Source organism: Strongylocentrotus purpuratus, unplaced genomic scaffold (genome assembly GCF_000002235.5).
Source record: "Strongylocentrotus purpuratus isolate Spur 01 unplaced genomic scaffold, Spur_5.0 spur5_scaffold_8, whole genome shotgun sequence".
Taxonomy (NCBI): Eukaryota; Metazoa; Echinodermata; class Echinoidea; order Camarodonta; family Strongylocentrotidae; genus Strongylocentrotus; species Strongylocentrotus purpuratus.
In genome coordinates, this window is record NW_022145614.1 from 1,073,424 (window position 1) to 1,092,719 (window position 19,296).

At 37.0% G+C, this 19,296-nt stretch overlaps 1 protein-coding gene across 1 annotated transcript in view; it reads right to left on the reverse strand.

Moving 5' to 3' along the window:
* LOC576494 (puratrophin-1) overlaps nucleotides 1-19,296 on the reverse strand; it is a 97,305-nt gene that overhangs the window by 34,726 nt on the left and 43,283 nt on the right. The window contains exons 4-9 of the mRNA XM_030975930.1: nucleotides 17,413-17,574; nucleotides 16,938-17,061; nucleotides 10,494-10,593; nucleotides 7,892-8,008; nucleotides 2,543-2,659; nucleotides 1,826-2,073 (exon numbers count right to left, since the gene is read on the reverse strand). Of these exons, the coding sequence (XP_030831790.1) occupies nucleotides 1,826-2,073; nucleotides 2,543-2,659; nucleotides 7,892-8,008; nucleotides 10,494-10,593; nucleotides 16,938-17,061; nucleotides 17,413-17,574 (868 nt within the window). The remainder of the gene's footprint in view (nucleotides 1-1,825; nucleotides 2,074-2,542; nucleotides 2,660-7,891; nucleotides 8,009-10,493; nucleotides 10,594-16,937; nucleotides 17,062-17,412; nucleotides 17,575-19,296) is intronic.

The window sequence follows — 19,296 nt, forward strand, 5'->3', positions numbered from 1 at the left end:
CCAGCATCACTAAATGAAGAATGCTTCAAATAGACCGTCCCAAAGAATATCAAGTTTGTTCCAGGGTTCTTAAATCAAAATGGACCTGGGGGTGTTTCACAAAGATCCTAAGTTGGACTTAACTCTAAGTTGGACTTACAAATTATGGAAAGCTGTTAGCGTCATTGAAAATGTTTTGTAAAAGTTATTTTAAAAGGCATAAAATGTTGATTCATATCATTAATATTTTCTATTATCAAGGAGATTTCATGTTCTTGATGTAGACTTTATGAAAAGTCTAAAATACTTGAATTTTTTGCTTTTGAATATATGTTATTTTAAGGCTACAAATGGCTCTCCATAATATTTAAGTCCAACTTAGAGTTAAGTTCGACTTAGAATCTTTGTGAAACACCCCCCTGGGGTAAAGAAACCAGCAGTCTAGCTTGTAATATATAACAAGGGGTCAAATTGTAATACAAGATAGTGGAGTTCCATTCTCTGATAGAAATGAAACTAATAAACTTTTTAGCATCCCTGGATATTTCCTACATTTAATCATTTTTAATCACATCTAAAAATGGAAGGTAATAAAACTTGTAAATGTGCAGCATAAAAGATATTTATAATAGCAAACGGTTGACTCCATCAAAAAGGACCTAGAATGACAAACGTCTCCATTAAAGGTTTCTAAAATATGAGATTAAGACTTTAGAAGATATACTACCATCAAAGATAAATCATGATTTATTTACCTATCCCAGCAGACTAAGCTCATACAACGCTTGAAGAACTTTAATGGCAGTATTTATCACTCAGTGACTTGTTGTAGAAATCAAGTATTAAATACAGAAGCAATGGGAGAAAGGCGGCTAAAAACCCACATGGTTGAATTACCTTTATTTATCAAATCAGATGACATATCAATCGGGTCATATTGGGTATAACCTTTTCTTTAAATCTATAATTCCCTCTTTTCAGGGATCCTTTGCAGGAGTTCCCGACACTGAAAAGGTTGGAAGAGATATAGGGGTAACAAAAGGCCCCTATCTATTGACCACACGGGTGCATAAATCACCCAATTACAAGTTCATTGTGGTGGTAGCAGAGTGGAAACTCTTCAGATAGCTAGAAGCCTTCTAGTCAGGATTAATCACAAAGAATAATGGTTTGAACTCTATTCACTTCAGGTCAAACCAAACCTTTGTGTACTTCTCTCTTTTCTTTAATTCACCGAGATGTTAACACCGTGTACTCTAGTTCCGCAAGGCATCGATACCATCAGCAGTCTCTGTGATAAGATCTGTTTCACACCAAATCTTAAATCCAGTCTCATTTATCATCTAACAAGATGAAATGAGGATATGATGCTACAGTTATATCTCTTTCTTCTCAGTGTAATTGATACATTATGCATTCCCAGGACACCTTCCCAAGTTTAAACACTTAAAATGGTTGCAGGTTCAATATCCTGATACAAAAAGAACTGCTATTCACAAGGACATAAAAAGCACTCAGCTGATAACAGTCTATGTCATTTCAAATACGTAGCAGCAACAAACCTGCAAGAATACATTACAGAAATCCTTCCTGACCCTCACTTGAAAAATAAGAAAATACAGACATTTTAGGAAATTATAGCTTCTAATCAATGTTCATTATATATAGACAGTTAATTTATTAAAAAAATACTTTGATGTGATTAGGTGAAATATGTATACAGGTACCTATCTGGTTATGTAGCTTCTATTCTTGTCTCATTGGACAAGCCTTCAGCCATATCTCCTGAAAAGAAACCTTCCCTTTTTGTAAAGGGAGGAGAAAGACGATGACTGTGATAACTCACCTGAAGTCCTCAGTCTGTCTTAAAGCACCCTCTTCTTTCTTGAGTGTTTCCAAGATGAAATCTCCTTCCTTGTGAAGACTGGCCATCCTAGAGTCCTTGTACACCTCCTCGTGTTTGACCTTTAACCTATCGATGGTGTCTCTCAGCTCTCCAGATGGTGCCTTGGTAGACCCTCGACTAAGCTCATCTACCGATGTCAGCAGAAACTTAGCAGCACTCTTACATCCACATATGAATGGCTCTAGCCTCTGCAATGATTTAATAAATGGTACATTTATATATCCAAAACTGGTCAAAAGCATTATTTGATCTAGTACCATCCAATGATGTATATATTCATCAGGTCTGCCACTTCATACGTCTACCAAAACCCTGTACACCTAAACATCTGGAAAGGGGTAGATCCTACACTTAGCAGATACTGAGTAGTGAACCATTAAGAATGGTAACATCATCTTACCTTTCAAACGCACATGCTAACATTCACATTTAAATTTCAGATGAGCACATTTCCAAAGAAAACAAAAAAATCATGAAATGTTTTGTGATGGAGGCAAGATTTTCTTGAGTTTAGCAAGATGAATGCGTCAATTGCATGGTTCAGACAAAGGTCTAGTGATAGTGATGCGTCTATTGCATGGTAAAGACAAAGGTCAAGTGATAGTGATGCGTCTATTGCATGGTTCAGACAAAGGTCTAGTGATAGGGCCATCTTACCATCCGGAATCTGATCCAGTCCTCATGTGTGTACTTGAAGGTCCCACTGAAAGTACTGGTGAGCTGCTCCTTGGGGATGTGTTGGTAGAGCTTATCAACAGACCGTACCAAGTCCATCTGCATAAGACAAGTATATCCACTGTTATAAATCTACCGATTATAATAGAATCCTCTTTGTAGGTAATTCAAGAAAATCAGTTGCATTATGGAATAAAGTACATCAAATTATATATTTTCCCAAGTCAGTATTTGTACTTTGAGCCTGCCTGTCTGTCAGGATTCAGTGATAAATGTTGGTAGAGCATGATCGCTCTTGACCATACGTTTCAGCTTTTGATCACTTCCATGGTCATCATTGGTCATGTGGACATCCTGTATAGAAGTAGGTCATTTGGCGCACTATCAGTCCTGTCCTGCTAACCCACAAGATATTTGCACAAATTCATGGTTGCTTAGTGCTCAGGATCAAAACAATATCATTTCCAAACAAGTAATCAGTTCCCCTGGTATAATCAGAAACCTCAAAAGTTGTTTCAGACTGTCATGAATCCTCTTTAGGAGCACATGAACAGAGCTGTATACAAGTATCGGTAGTTCAGCAAGTGTTTTAATGGGACCTTAGTAACAAAACAGGAAAGCATCTGTTGAAAACCATATCTTATCATAATCATCTACGAAGGCATCCTCTAAAAATAGAGGACCTTAACTCCTATTTAACAGAAGAAGTTTAAAAGTTCTTACTACAGTTTGACAGGTAAAGTGTGAGTCAGTGGATTGAAGATTGTCATACTTCACAAATAATTAAAATGCCGTGGTAAGACAAGCAAACACAACATAAATGTGTCATTCAAAATTAATCTTGTAAGGTATGATAGGGGCAAAAAGGGAGAAATCCAAGTCCTTAACAAATAATTATTTCAAAGATTGGATCCTTGTTGAAGATATCAGATATATTGGACAACATAGATTTATAAATCGACTCCTAACACCATCACAAGTTTAAACCATAACATGATACAGAGATAAGCAAAAGAGATATTTGAAAAAATACTCCCTTATATCATCAATGTTTGGTAACCTCTTACTCCATCCTTTGTGAATGTGTATTCACTTATAATGAAGACCTCTATGTAATAAAGTATTCTGAACCTATCCTCACTCAGTGAGTAATGGGTAAATTAGTGGAGAGAGAGAGCTATTTTATTCATTCGTTGCCATGCCTAAGGTTAGGCCCTACACAAATTCATATGTCTACATGTTTTATCTCTGGTACGAGAAAGGAAAATGGAAAGGTGGTACAATAAAGAACATGCCAATAAGTCTTCTGTGCAGGACATCATGATGCATGGTGTCAGCGGTGGGATATTTGTTTTTTATAATGTGTTAGCACTTAGCAGATTGACAATTTATTTCCTTCGTCTCAGTTACTAGTAGAATACTTGGGTTTTATTTTTTTTTTTTTAATTCTTGCTTGATGCACTGAAGAAAATGGGCAATATTATGAATGTGCCTCAACAAAGCCACATATGGTTCGGTGCTAGCAATGGGTAAATCAAACTGTTTGTAATCTCATGCATGAGGATTTCCTACTTTCTTTACTTCTTCTTTTTTTGTTAATTAAAAAGATGATAGTTTAACAAGCCAGCTTGCTACACACTATGGCATTTAATATGTTCCCATATTCTTTAAAACTAGCTAGAATTTTAGCACTTTTATTCAATGATTTCGTTCACTTCCATGTTTTTAGATGAAAAAAGTATCTCATTAGAATTTAAGAAACAGAAGGACACTAGCTAATATCACTCAAATTTAGTTAACTCCTTTGAACCTCAGCAGACAAGGTGTTTAGTGATCACCTGTCGCCTACCACAAACATGCAATCCTAGTAAGTATTTTTAGATCTCATAAATTCAGTGAAAAACATGGTGGCCTTGCTTGAGGGGAAAACAAGTTTGAGGTTGAGCTCCAGTCAAGATCAAGGTGCTAATTTTCTTTGAAAACAAACCTCAGGTCAGGTTTAATCAATACCTTCCTTGCTTCCTGTACTAAAATACAATCCCGTTTAGCTACACTTTGCTTGATGGCGATGTCAGAAGGTTTTCTGTGTCAATTCACTGGATCATGATACTTTATGGCTACAGTTTTTTGCTTAACAACAACAAAACCCACACATATCATTGATAACGATAGAAAATATCTACAAAACACATAACATTGACAGTCAAAGACATTATTTAAGTGCTTTACTTTTACACACACATAGATAGAGGGAAACTTAGTAAGGAGTGATTACATAACATGATCGATGACAACCATCTCTTGTATTGAGATGTATGTTGGTGATAGCTAATCAGCATCCTATTTCAATTTTTTTCTTTTACTAGAAACATACAATTTGTTGCCAATCTTTTGAAATATTTCCTCTCCTACCTTTTTCAAAGACTTTTTTCCTCTATAATAGAGCATGGACCGATGGATAAGGTAACCATAAATACATTTTTTAATAAAAATATCTATGGTACGCAAATGTTAAGATTTCTATTAGAGCAATCAAATAACCTGATGTAAACCGTGCAAGGATAATAAGTCTGAACATTCAATAAAAAGTGAAGACGAAACATTATCCTTCTTATGGATTGGAGTTTAGAGGTCCAGAACGTGTATATAACAAGAATGATAAACTTCATATATCCATAAATAGCAGGAAATGACGTTGACAAGAGTTCCATCACATTACACACACAATGTCACGTTTAAAAAATATGAAACTAAAATTAGATCTGAGTTGGTTATTGAGTGAGCAGAGTCAGGTGATAACAATGTGTTTCAAAACACACCTTCCAAAATGAAAGCCTATCTTAACCACAAGAGATAATAAGCACTAAGAAACTGAAATGATTGATTTCAATTACAAGGTTCATCTAACTTTTTGAAAAGTTGAGTTATAAGATAAATGATGATGGTATGGTACATGTAATACAAACACTCCTTTCATTGTTCTCATATTGAATGTTTGGTTTCCTTAAAATCACAAAAACAAGCAATGATTTGAAATAACAGTTTCATAGAAATATTTGCAGGTGAGAGCTTAGTGAAAATAGTTTCCAATTGTTAAAAAGCTATCGTTTATTAAACCAAAGCTGAAATCTATCTTCTCAAGAATGAATGAAATCTTCATCACATATCAAAGGAACCCCAAACCACAAACAGTGATAAAAGTGATAGAATACACAGTGGTGTAGCATACATAATTCTTTTACATTTTCAGAATAAGCACATTATTAAATATTGAATTATCTATGTATGAAGAGAGCCTCAAAAAGGAACCAATTTTCATTTGGTGAGCCCAAGGTTTATCTCCTTTTGTTACTGCACCTTCTTATTGTTATACTCTCTCTTGTGTTTCTGGAGATGTGAACAACAAAAAATATATAAAATAAACTAATTCACAGAATTAGTGTTATTATCTCAAGCATTCCATTTCCAGGTGACTCTTACATGGAAGTAATCTACATAGCATCTGTTTATTCCTATCCAATAACAACATTTTGTCTTCTGACAACAGCTTCCTAGAAAGACAACATTTTGTTTTTTACTCTACACCCTTCATAACAAAACAGTTTACAAACATCTTTCATAAGTGAATTTACTCAATTATCATTTATATTCAATTAACACTGAATTCATTTAACTGTGAAACAGTTCTGTGTCTAGGGTGGCAGGGGTACTGTGGAAGTATAAACAAACAGGTTATGTTTTCCTTATTTGTTTTAATATTGTCCTACATGTGGTTTCTCTCTAATGTATTCAGATCTCTGAATTCTTTCCTAACTGGACCGTAAAAATATATTCAAAACTAAAACCTACAAATTGAAAACTTGTAAGATCATAGAGACAACAATAAATGAGGCTGAACAGTTTGTTGCTCTGCATCTTTTACTCAGGAACCTATAAAAGACTAGATTGGTGTATGCTGTATATACATCAATGACCTAATGATGTATTACATATCAAGGACTGTCGTTAAATCTTACAAAATGAATTTTGCAGAGATTAATAAAATGACGTCTTCAATCCGACTTAGCTTACCGCTCTCCATCCATGTCAGAAACCTTTCTACTACAAGCAGGCTAGATCATCAGAAGCTCAAGTTCAGGATCACTTTCACTCTATCACCCCAAGCCCTTAATCCCACTTCTAAAGCCATACCTAACTCAAAACTCTAGCATCACTTATCCTTACCAAGACTAAAGCCATACCTAACTCACAACCCTAGCATCACTAATCCTTACCAAGACTCCTCTAGTAGGAAACCAATCATTTGAAATGAATGGGTCCTAATTAAGAGGGTCACAGTGATGGTCATCAAGCTGAAGGAAGTAAGGGTGTGCTTCACTGAGAACTGCTAACCACTCATCAAGTTATCCAATTAGAAAAGACAAACTGAAGGGCAGTTCACAAGTAATTGCAAGTAATTAGTCAACCGTTAGTATCTAAATGAACTACATGCTGGCACTTACATGACGATTACAAAACATGTCTTGGGATACACTTCATTTGATAAGGATTCCTACTAGAGCGAAGGAAGGATTTTTGTGGGTTTGTTTTTGTTAAGCTTTGTTTCAATAAAGATGAATTTGCCTATTGAATTTACAAACAGCCTTGCAAAAAATGAAAGTTTGCATAGTCTATGAAGGTACAGAATATTCAAGATAGGTACAAACATATCTCATGTTTGTACATAAATAAAAGTTTTTACAATCTTCATTGGGCCAACAGATTTGTCTTTATAGTGTCCATAGAGTCTTCCTCACATTCAATAACTGTATACAAGCTCATTCAAGGTAATAATAGTTTGCTTCTAAAGTATATCATGGAGATGAAATATGAATCTTATCACATTACGACTTGACCGACCACATCAACTAGCTAACGATGAATCATAAACCAAGTCATTATATTACTCATTCACTGGTGCTCGGCCAAGACAGCTGATCACATGTAGATAGATGCCTGTAACAAGGCTGTAACTATAGCCTTGTATTGTCAATGGCATACAGTAACTACCAAGTAGCAGAAGTAGCTAACAAATCACCTACCCAATAGCTGTCTTGCAAATCTTCCAGAAAGTAGAACTTAGTTTTGTTTTCAGGCTGCTTTGGTGTTGAATCTGATGCAAACCAGTCATTTTGGGGGCCAACCTAACTTCAAATTTACTTGTGAGAAGCTTTAAAAGATATAGTACTAAATGAAGAAGGCAAAGACAACATGCTATTGGTTCAATGTCACATAAGGGTGGGCGAGGATAAGGATTTCCATCAGATCAATGGAGTAGGATGATGTACAAACCTTGTAATCCAGTTTGGTCTTGAGGAGTTGATTGTTTGTTGCCCTCGTCACTCTGGCTAGGACTGAGTTGTGACCAATCAGGAGATACACATGGTCTATGGAGCCTGGATGATGCTCCTGTAAAGATAAGAAATTAATCAAGATGACATTTAAATATTAGAGTACTGATCAAAATTCCAATAATTGATGAAAGGATGGGAAGGGAGAGGGTGCATGGGGTCGACCACAAATCACAGAAATAAATGAAAAATCAGTGATAAATCATATTTCTGAACTTTTCCAGTTGTGTAAGGGGACTTTTTTTTACATTCTTATGTGTGTATATCGAATATAATGTAATGGAACATATCAACTTGACCCCAATGACCTCAACAGAAATCAAGATTAACCCATTTGTTACCCAAAGTCTAAACTGCCTTTTACTGACTTTTGTAATATTTTTTTCCAGCCTATGACAAAAAGATGAAATTTAAAACCAGAAAAACATGGCATAGCGAAAAAAAACAATTGATCTTCAAAGAAAAAAAGTCATGAGAGTTGATAATGATGACACACTAAGTGACAAAAATAAAAGCTACCGCAGAGCTGGCTCCAAAATTGTCCCACTCATCACAGAAGAAACAAAGAGATTCTAATGAACATCATGCTGTGAGATGTCTCAAGGAGGGTGTGTTTTCTTCAAATCTCTCATGGTGCTTATAATTAGAGTCTAGCATGTGTTTCCTCTACCTCAACAAATACATCGTCATGAAATGTCACTAAATCATTCAGTCTCTTTGTTTAAAAGGATCGAATTGTCTGTGACGTCTAACGATTAATGTTGTATAATAAATCTAATCTTTTAGTTTCATCTTTATTTACATACAACTGACTTTTAACATTTTCATAAAGAAGTGTTTGTAGAACAGCTGCCTGAAATAAAAACAAAAGGATTTTATTCCCATAAAGAGCTAAATGGCAACCCAGATATAGATCGTTTGATACAGATCAATGTGCGTCCCATGTCTTAAGAGACGGATTGAGACAGTACCAATTTACGTCATACTGTGAGATATCAATCACCAGTTTGCATTCAGACACTCGCTCAACTCTTGTTAAACATGAAAAGTCACATGAGCATTTAAAGTCTTCTAAAGTGATAAAAAATGCAAGAAATCTAAAATCCTTTATACCGATTGCCCACATTTGTGCCAGGCTCACCACTGACCAGCACCAAGTAAATTGGAAATGCACTAATATTCCAAGCCATATTGATTTTTACAATGCAGGGATTTGTGTTCCATTCTGAAATTGTAGTTCACAAACTATCAACCATCCACAGAAAACATAATTGTGAATCAAAGTGCGTGCACTGAAGAAATACAGTTGTAATAAAGAAATAAGTTTTATGCTATCCCTAAGGCCCTGTTCCAAAACCAATTTTGATTCATGTACTATTCAAATAATCGTTAATATTAATAAAAATACAGAGTTTGTTTTACTGTAGTTGTTATTGATAACTCTAATTACAAGCAAATATTTTGGGAAAAACCTGAATAGTGCATACTTTGTAAAAGTCAAAACTTGTTATCTGCTAATGATGATCAAGCATACCTTATCAAAATGAGCACTCCAACAGGATTCAGTAGCTAAGCCATGAAGTGATGGAAGAGGTTTGATCTACCCCTATAACCTTTCTAACATTCCCCCTCTTAATCTCAATCTAATCACCCTTCTGAGCACTGTATTAAACAGGATCAGACCTTCTACCTGCTAACGACCAGCCGAGATCACTACTGGGTACATCAGTATGACACATCTTTGTGATCTAGTGTTGAAGGATTGTTGAAGATTAATGTTAATCTGTGAATGCTCGTCATGGATATAGCGTCATTCCACAGCCCAAGATAAAGTAATAGAGTGATTCAAATACTGAATGACACTGCTATTTATAGTGAATATGCCTATATCCACCTATGAATTGAAAGAAGAAAATATAATCTACAAGTTTATATCCAGGTACTTGAGTGATTAATGAATCTTGCTAGTTTATTTTTTCCTCCTATTTTAGCTTACACTAGAGCCCTTTCTGATAAGTCTTTAACAGATCGATACTTGTGTGAATCATATTCTTTTCTACTAGGCACGTATATATTACATAATACTTAAGTTTAGAAATTACTATGCATATCATTTCATAAGCAGTAGCATACAACGGCAGCACCAAGCTGGTTTTCTGCAGCTTGCTGCCGTTGCTGCTTGACAGAGACGCCATCGTGGACGTGGAAATCGGAGCAAAACTTTGATTGTTGATATAAAAACAACACAGTTTCTCAAAAGTTTTCCAATTACATGAAAAAGGAGAGTTTCTCTCCCTGTTGAAAATTTTTCAAGACCACTGGTCCGAAAAAACGCAGAAAATAAGGTATTTTGACTGCTGAGGGAAAGTTGCTTTCCAAGTAAAAATCAAAATCAAATGCGCCGCGTGAGCAAGATCTCATGTAATTACGACGGAGAAATATGAAATAAAATTACCTGTACAAATCACATTTATGTCACACTATTTATGTAATGACAACACTCAATAAGCTCAGAGAAAGAGAATAAAAACCAGGTAACTTACATGAAGGAGCTGCAGCGCTTCTGTGACTTTCTCTACATCTGATTTGGGAGCTGTTCTGGCATCCACTGCTACACTCAGACCTCTCCAACGCACTTCCTCCCTAGGGTATGCCAAGAGAGAGGAGAAGAAACAACGCCGGATGTTAGGGGTGGGACCACGGGAGGAGTAGTTATGGGAAATGTGTTAACAGTTTGATTGTCCCTATGGGAGTTGAGGTAAGCCAATGTTAGTTCACTGGAAACTGATTATGAGAGATAATTCCAAGGATTTCACATCATGTTTCATGCTCTCATGAGAGAAAGAAATACATCAATTATGTTTTTATATCTTTACAAGTGTATATATATGGCCTAATTTGTTTTCACTTACCGGTAAACTGAATATATATGGAAGGTTTTTGATTTCATTTCTAAGGAAATTTGTTTTCAGTGTAAGCCCTTTGATGCAGAAACTAAAGTTCTTTCCCAATAGGTGGACTCATACAGATGTCCTTTTCTTTCTTAGAGCCAGTGTTTGGATTTTAACAAAGGATCAATATCCTTTCTAGTAAAAAAAAAAAATTCAACCCGATAATCATACTCTGATGACATTTGCCAGAAATGCGGAAATGAGAACTGTATTGTCCAATTGTCATGAGCTATTTATGATGTTGGCCCCAAGAATAGTCAAGAGGATGCCAAGAGTATATATGGACTGCTTAATAATATCTCAGAAGATCTGCCAGCTAACAATAAGTCTTTATCGACCTGTCCAAGATACAAACATAATTATGGATAACAATTACAAGATTAGATCTTCCACTTTTGTTTCTCATTCAAATTAAGAGACACCATACCTGCTGATATAAAAAAAAAAATCAAATGTGCCAATGTCATTAAATTTCAATGCGTAGCAGTGAAAACAATAATAAAACTCCACACCTAACTTTATCAAAATAACCTTAAAGTTGCTCAAGCATGGGTATATAGAGGGCAGCACATGAACGTACGCACAGGAGCGTAATACCCATTGGCTCAGTGTTATACTGAGTGATCAGGAGTGATCGGCAAGTTGCCTACTTCACGAACGACTATATACCCACGCTTTAGCAACTTTAACATCATCTACTGATACTCGGTTTTCTGGCAATTTAATATATACATTGATTTCAATATACATGTATGTATAACAACAAATGGCAATATCTGTATGTACATACTATATGCTTATGAAATTTATCTGATCATAATAGTGTGTACATCTTTGAGAATGATTTTACCTGTTTCTGTCTACTCTGACACCAATAAGATGAAGATACATCTCCAATCCTAACACCTCCACAAAACTTGGAACATACGGGATACAAGACAACATGATGTATTCCTCATACAGCATCTATCTTCGCATGTAAGTCTTTAATGAGCCATTTCCTTAGCAAACTTAATAAATCAAGGATGGAATCACAGATCAGATGTAGAGAGACACAGATTAATTAGCAGTCAAAGTTGTTTAAAAATGCAGCATCAGAAACAACAAAAGCAGTCTTATAGACAAGGTGTCGATGGTCACTGGTACAGTATTCAATGATGAAAACAGGTTGACAGGAAGTGGTCTTTAGAAACAGGTGGTCACTAAGACAGGTTGTACTGTGCATATGATCCTTTGAAGAGAATACAAATTCTTCCATTCAGTGATAAATGATAAGAGACACAATGAAACTGCCAGATGAAGAAAAAAAGCAAATCAGGATAGGTGTCAATTCAAAATATTCAAAAGGAGACATTCATAAAGTTACAATGATCTTGATGTCTATAAACAAAATTCCTTCAATTCCGCAACTCCCGAGATTCAGAATCCACAGGTTGAGGCCAACTGCCTGCTGAGACACAGACAGTCTGAATTGGACTTGTCACAACAAAAACCCGCTATCTCCAAAATTAGCAGAGATTCACAAATGTTCAGGTGCTCATGTGACAAGCGTTATGAGTGAATTAGGAAGATGCATGCTGGCAGCTAGAACGGGAAGTTGGATTGTGAGGGCGCACTAGGGTGATGGCATATCCACAGGCGTAGAGTCAGTGGTTGTATAAAGTGGGATGGCATGGGGAAGGTGAGTAAGCATAGCAAGTCAGGTAAGAGAGAGAGAGAGAGAGAGAGGGGGAGGGAGGGGGTGAGAGAGGGAGAGGGAAAGAGAGAGGGGGAGGGAGGGAGGGAGGGAGGGAGGGAGGGAGGGAGGGAGGGAGGGAGGGAGGGAGGGAGGGAGGGAGGGAGGGAGGGAGGGAGGGAGGGAGGGAGGGAGGGAGAGAGAGAGAGAGAGATTGGGAGGGAGAGAGGGAGAGAGAGAGAGAGAGAGTGTCAGACGGTGCCACAATAGGGGGAAGAGAGAAATACAAAGGTGGGATAGATGGGAAATATGAACAGATATAAAGAAAGAAAAAACAGAAAGATAGGAGAAAGATCTGAAAAATGGGATAAAAGAAGAGAAAAAAAAGAGAAAGGAGAGATCTCTGGGAGGTGAGAAGCAAACATAAGAACTGAAATGAAAGTAAGGGTCAAATCATCACCTTTCATCAAATTCAGAATTTTCCCTCTTTTGAGGGGTTACTGACTTTCGCGCCATAATGACACTCCCTCCCTCCACTTCTTGTTGTCTCAAGCATCCTCCTTATTTAGACCAAGCTTACTACTTTCTTTCTTCACCGTACATATACAATATAATATCATTTTAACATTTCTTCTCAGTAAACTTTTCACAAAGCAGATATCCGGGGATGTAGATAGAGAAGTTTATTCCATAAGCACAACAAGATACTGGTAGAATGTAACAATATTCCCATACCCCCCTTCCCGCCCCCCCCCCCCCTCCTCCAAAAAAAAAGATACAAAATGAAGGAGTTTCTTAGTCCTGACCATGATCTTGGAGTCGGACCTCCCTTGATGCGTTAATCCAACCCTAAATCAGTCCCAACCCCCTGGGCTTACACCATCACTCTTAACAAGTTGCGGACATCAAATACAGAAGACCGACTTGCTCACTAAATTGGCAATAATCACAGTGCAATTAGCCGATTAGTTCTACACACAGTTTGTAATCCTGCAGTCATGCTTTGTTTCAATGAACTGGCCTGGGGACGCCCCAAGCAGGACCGGATATGAAACATGGACAGGTGTAATCTAATTGTCTGTTCAATGATCCCTCCAACAGAGAAAGATAAGGACCTCATAATGACTTGGATCAATACTTAGCTTTGTCCTTTCCATGCTTTCATTCAGCTATTAATCAAATATTGACAAACAATTTTTAAAGGTTTAAAGAAGTCAAGAAGATAAATATTTATGAGAGGAAATGAAAGTATGTCCTCTTGTTGGGCATCAAGGATAGCCGCAGACACTGATCCGTTAATCTAGTCTAATGAAGGTATCCAACTGTAACATTTCTGGGAAATACTGAATGCTCAGTAAAATCTTTTGAGAGAAGTCTTTTGAAATCATTTCAAGTTAATGACCCATTTTAGGAAAGTGTTGCAGCAGAAAGTTTGATTAACAGGAAAGGAATTTCTCCAAGACAGCTCAATGAATTCTCCCTACAGTATTTTCTATGAACAGCATATCTTTAACCCTTTCTTTTTTATACAATCTTTATAGCATACATCCACGAATGACGACACTGGAGATTTTTTTCATTTCTCCATTGTTCAGGAAAGAGGTTGATTACCTCCTTGCTTAGAAAGAATGCAGCCTGTGCCCACTGTCATCACTTTCTTTCCATCACACCATCAACAAGAGTTAAAGCATAACAAAGGCTCACATCTTCAAGTATTCTATTGCTCTGGTTTAGACGATGGGAACACTACTTCTTCTCAGTACAGGCATTCACTTCCAGTGTAAGAGGAAGACTTTCAGTCCTGCACCTGCCGTCTCTAGGGGGCCAATATAAACCAACATCTTCAATATGATCTCAGATCTAATAAATCACACTGTGATATCAGATTCTATATTGTCATAACCATAATCAGAGAGGGTCAAGGGTCTGACATCACAACCCTTCATTATCAAAATATGATTTCTTCACAGGCACTACTAAGATCGTGTTCCTTCATTTAAAACACATTGTAACTGTGATCTTGTCACCTGAAAGTAATTAACCATACTCAAATGCGATTCCCAACATATTGCTATTTTAAATTCCTGCTCTCATTCAAAATTCAGTGAGAATCTTGGATTCATGAATCAACCTTATAAAAGTTTAACAGAACATCGGCTGTAGCTTTGACCCCTTTATGGCCATAGTCCATAGATGATTAATCAATCCACATTTTGACATTTCATTTTATCTCATCAGACATAGGAAATTCTGTTTTTCTTCTGACATTGAAAAATATTCATGAATCACAAATATTTTGTACCATTTGTTTGCGTTTATGTGAACCCTGACAGTACAACCTAATTAAAAAGTTGTATCAGTGATACGCTTTAGTACCAGTTGGCAGTGTGAAGGTCAATTTAATATCTTCTATCTTATCAAGTAAAGGAAATCATCATAAATAAGACGGTCCTGACCTAAGAAATATGAGATGACAATCTTTGAGGAAAGGATAGAATAAACAGGAAGTATCGTTTGAATCTTGATCTAGATTACTCTGATTTTGTCCTCATTTTCTAGGGGCTTACAGGGGGCATGAAGATAGGATAGGAAGTGAATGGCCAACGTCACACTCGTACTCCTAGATTCAGATTATGAAAAACGATGCAAAAATATACAAATGAAAAATGATGCAATGATGTATTGCAATTCAGAAGTTTAAAAGTTCTACATGTAGCTCTGATGAAACAGGTTTGGTTTTAAATGGGTTCAATTATAATGTATTGTAAAATAATCTTTGAACAGAACGATCTATAAGTAAGTTACAACTAAATGTGTCACTAAAATATAAAGATTCCCTAGCTCTATACAAGCATTTCTCACATAGTTGCCTACATCAAAATGTTTGCATAAAGACTGTTTTATTTTATCTACACCACAAATAATATTATGCCTGGCCAATATTACCATTGTCTCACAGAATACTATTGTCATCTAATCAGCAATTAGAATTAACCTAATAAATGACAGGATACAATACGTATTCATTTTGACAACAGCCATAGTCCAGACCTTGACCACTGAATGTACAATAAGTCAAAGTCATTAAAAAACAGTGTACTTTCATTATTGTTGTAGCAATTACAAAAGCAGTTGGCCTGTTGTTCTGGAAGAACTCCAAGATAATTTAAGTTGATTTTGAGGATTTGATATTCAGATTGGTATATCATACTCTTCACAATTATTGACAATTGTTGTGGCTTTTTTCCTAAATGTTGTCATTTTGAATTTCTCAATCCCAATTATAGTCACATCCTCAAGGAATACTATAGAAGCACAAGAACTAGCCCAGGTTCCACATCAAAAGACAATCCGGTAGTGATCCCCAGCCCATCCTTGATGTTTAACAGGGCCTCATGGAAGACCACCATTATTGGTGATAATGAGGCACCCTGTCTAAATATCAGAAATAAAACCCCGTTCTCACTCACTTCATTGGAGCGCTCTGGAGCGCTCTAACTAAGACCCGCTCCTCAGGAGCGGTTCTTAGGTGAGTGAGAACGCTCAAAGTGGTCCAGGAAGCGGACTTCTGGACCGCTCCAGAAGTCCACCTTCCGAGGTGGTCTTGAGGAGCAGGTCTTATTAAGAGCGCTCCAGAGCGCTCTAACGTGCAATGTGAACGGAAAGCGTACTTTTTCCGCGCGCGAAAAAATTGACCCGCCTACCTGAGCTGCCATAGCAACAAGACCACTTTGACTCGTGGAGCGGTTTGAGCCATAAAAACTGCTCGGAGTGTGAACGCTCGCAAACCGTTCCTCAAGACCCGTTCCTCTGGAACGGTCTGGAGCGGTCTAACTAAGACCTCTTTCAAAGTTAGTGAGAACGGGGTCAAAATATATAAATAAATAAATAAATCCTTCACAGTGTAAATCCATCGGCCAAAGTCTCAGGGTGGCTCTAAAACAACATAAACAAATGCTAGAACATCTTCCTCTGGAAAACTACCTGTCCAAGACTCCTTTAGGTTTTCTTTATAAAGTGCGATAAACTGGCAGGCCTGGTCTGGGGCCAGTTCTGGGGCCTGGTCCAGGAGGAAGCTCTAGTGTCTCCGTTCCATCGAGCAGCATCATGGATGCTCATTGAGAGATTAAGGAAGCCTTTAATAGGATTCATATCTACATTCAAGAGACCAGCCAGGAGATTAACTATATCATCTTGACTCTCACGTCAGGGTTGGACCAGAGTAAGACCAGAGTAAGACCAGAGTACGGAGTTAGACCAGAGTACGGAGTTAGACCAGAGTACGGAGTTAGACCAGAGTAAGACCAGAGTTAGACCAGAGTACGGAGTTAGACCATAGTCAGAGGATGTGTGATTCTTACCTTGGTATTGAGTAGACATAGGCAAGGAGTTTGACAATATCATCTAGACTAACATCAGGATTAGACCAGACATGACTGTTGGCTTGTATCTCCAGGACTGCTCTACAACCTTGGTCTCTTGAGCCTACAAAAATGGCAAATATAAAACACAAAAAAAAGTTTTAGGTTGATAATTACTAGGTATTGTTTCCATTCTTATGCCAGCTAATTATGTATTGGGTTTATTTTGGCTCACTGGTTATGTTTCAATGTTCCATCTACAATTATCTCCTTTGACACACCGTGCAATCTTTTATTGCTCAAGACATATTTTTCAGAAAGGTGGATAGCTGGATCCACTAATATTCAGCACGCAAGGGGATGAGTTAAATGTATACTTCTCATCTACAGCTTCCCTCAATATCAATTTACATTTCTTTTACATTCATTTCATTATTTTCCTTGAGAGAATTGAAATAATGGATGGAAATCTTACCTGTGAGGATGAGGGCTTCAGAATGGAGGACTTCAAAGTTGACTTCCAGAGTACTCTGAGGGGCGTGGAATGGAGGATGGGGAGGAGGTTTCTTCTCTGACTCGCTGCTGCTACGTGAGAAGGATGGCATCCTGGTAGGCATCTTGGTCTCCTGGTCTCTACCTGAAGATGAAAACCAGATGTATTATAAGGAGAGGGTAGAAACTAATCTCATGAAATAAAACCTTTGAAGACAACATGAAACAGCTCTTGTTTGTACCTTCTGTAGCTTTGACTCATGCAGTAGCTGGAAAGAGGATTCAATAGAAATTAGAAAATTGGATTTGATCAGCAGATAACACATCCAAGTTTAACCTAATTCCTGTTTCACCATAAATACAAGTGCAGTACCAAAGAACAATAGCAGTAAATAATTGTTTGTTTACTTTCTAATGATTCAAAGAGATGGTCAATTTGTAGAGTAAGACAGAAAGATTGCTTTCCAATCCACATACATACCGGTATACCAGTACTTGTATCTCCTTTAAGTTGTCATAAAGATCACTCGCTAATTTAGATCAATGTTCGCTTGGTCATTCCCATCAATATTTCCAAAAAAACAATTCACACAGTTTGGCTCTATCATTTGCTTCCTCTGAGAGACTATTGATTCACCCTGATTCATCCCACACAGAGATCATACAATGATGAAATCATTCATGATTCTAGTTACTCCCTGGTGGGGAAGTCAAGGGTGGAGTCAACAAGAAAGTCAGAACAGAGAGGTAAAGCACAGCAGAGAGGAAGCTACAAGGGTTCAATGCCACATCATGATCCTGGTAATATATGTGAACATATTTACGAAGGAATTTAACCACTAGATATCGGGTAAAGAATGTTGAGTTTTGGGATACCAAGCTGACGTCATTTTAACCTCATGTCACGTTATTCAAACTAGAATGCTGTGAAGCCCCACACGTACACTCCCTGGCACCTGTCTTGACCCTACATCGCCATAGCAACTAGGTTTGTTGGTAGTAATCCACCAGTGAGGTAGAATAACATGGCTACTCTTGCAGGTCACATGGTGTTAGCCTCAGAAGGCCTCCTACTTTACATGAAATATCCTGTTGAAAAGTATTACAGCTTCGCTAAATTTTCTAATATTCTCCCCAAGACAAAAAGTATTAACTCTCCATCTAGACATTTAATTGAAAGAGTCATGGATTTAGAACAACAACATGGTTCTAAACTCTAGGTCAAACTCATTTTATGTCTAGTATCAAGTATCAAGTTTATTTGTCTTCCAGAAATCACATGTAACAAAATACAATATATAATGAATAATCATAACAGTACAATGTAGAATAAAGAAAGACGAGTCTCAGGGAAATTTGAAAGAAACCATTCTGAACCCAAGGGTCCCATTAGAATAATTGCCAAAATTTGGGGGTTAGTAAAATTTAAGATGGTGTTTTGCCCCTAGACCGCTGTCAATGTTGAGTACTACATTAGTAGAACAAAACATTTGACTAAATTGATTCTTTGCTTATCCTGTACTACATGTTTTCATCAATAAAATCCAAGCGTCTTGCTAAAATTTAGAAATATTCAGAAATGGATTTTTTTGAGTGAGTCAAGCTCATGACTCCTGCCCCCTTGCTGAGTTGGAATAATAAATCTTAGTTATGAACACTATGAAGTCATAGAACAGTTTCAAAACAAGATCGTAAACTCTGAGGTTTGTTTCTATATCCCATTCTCTATCAGACAGGCAAACTGATATTGCTTTGTATAGTTACTATGGAGAAGGTTATTGGGACTTGAAATATGTGCTTGTACTTTACGCTGTGTTTTTACCCCACCCATGGCCAATCATTAAAAATATAATGTAAGGTCATTTGA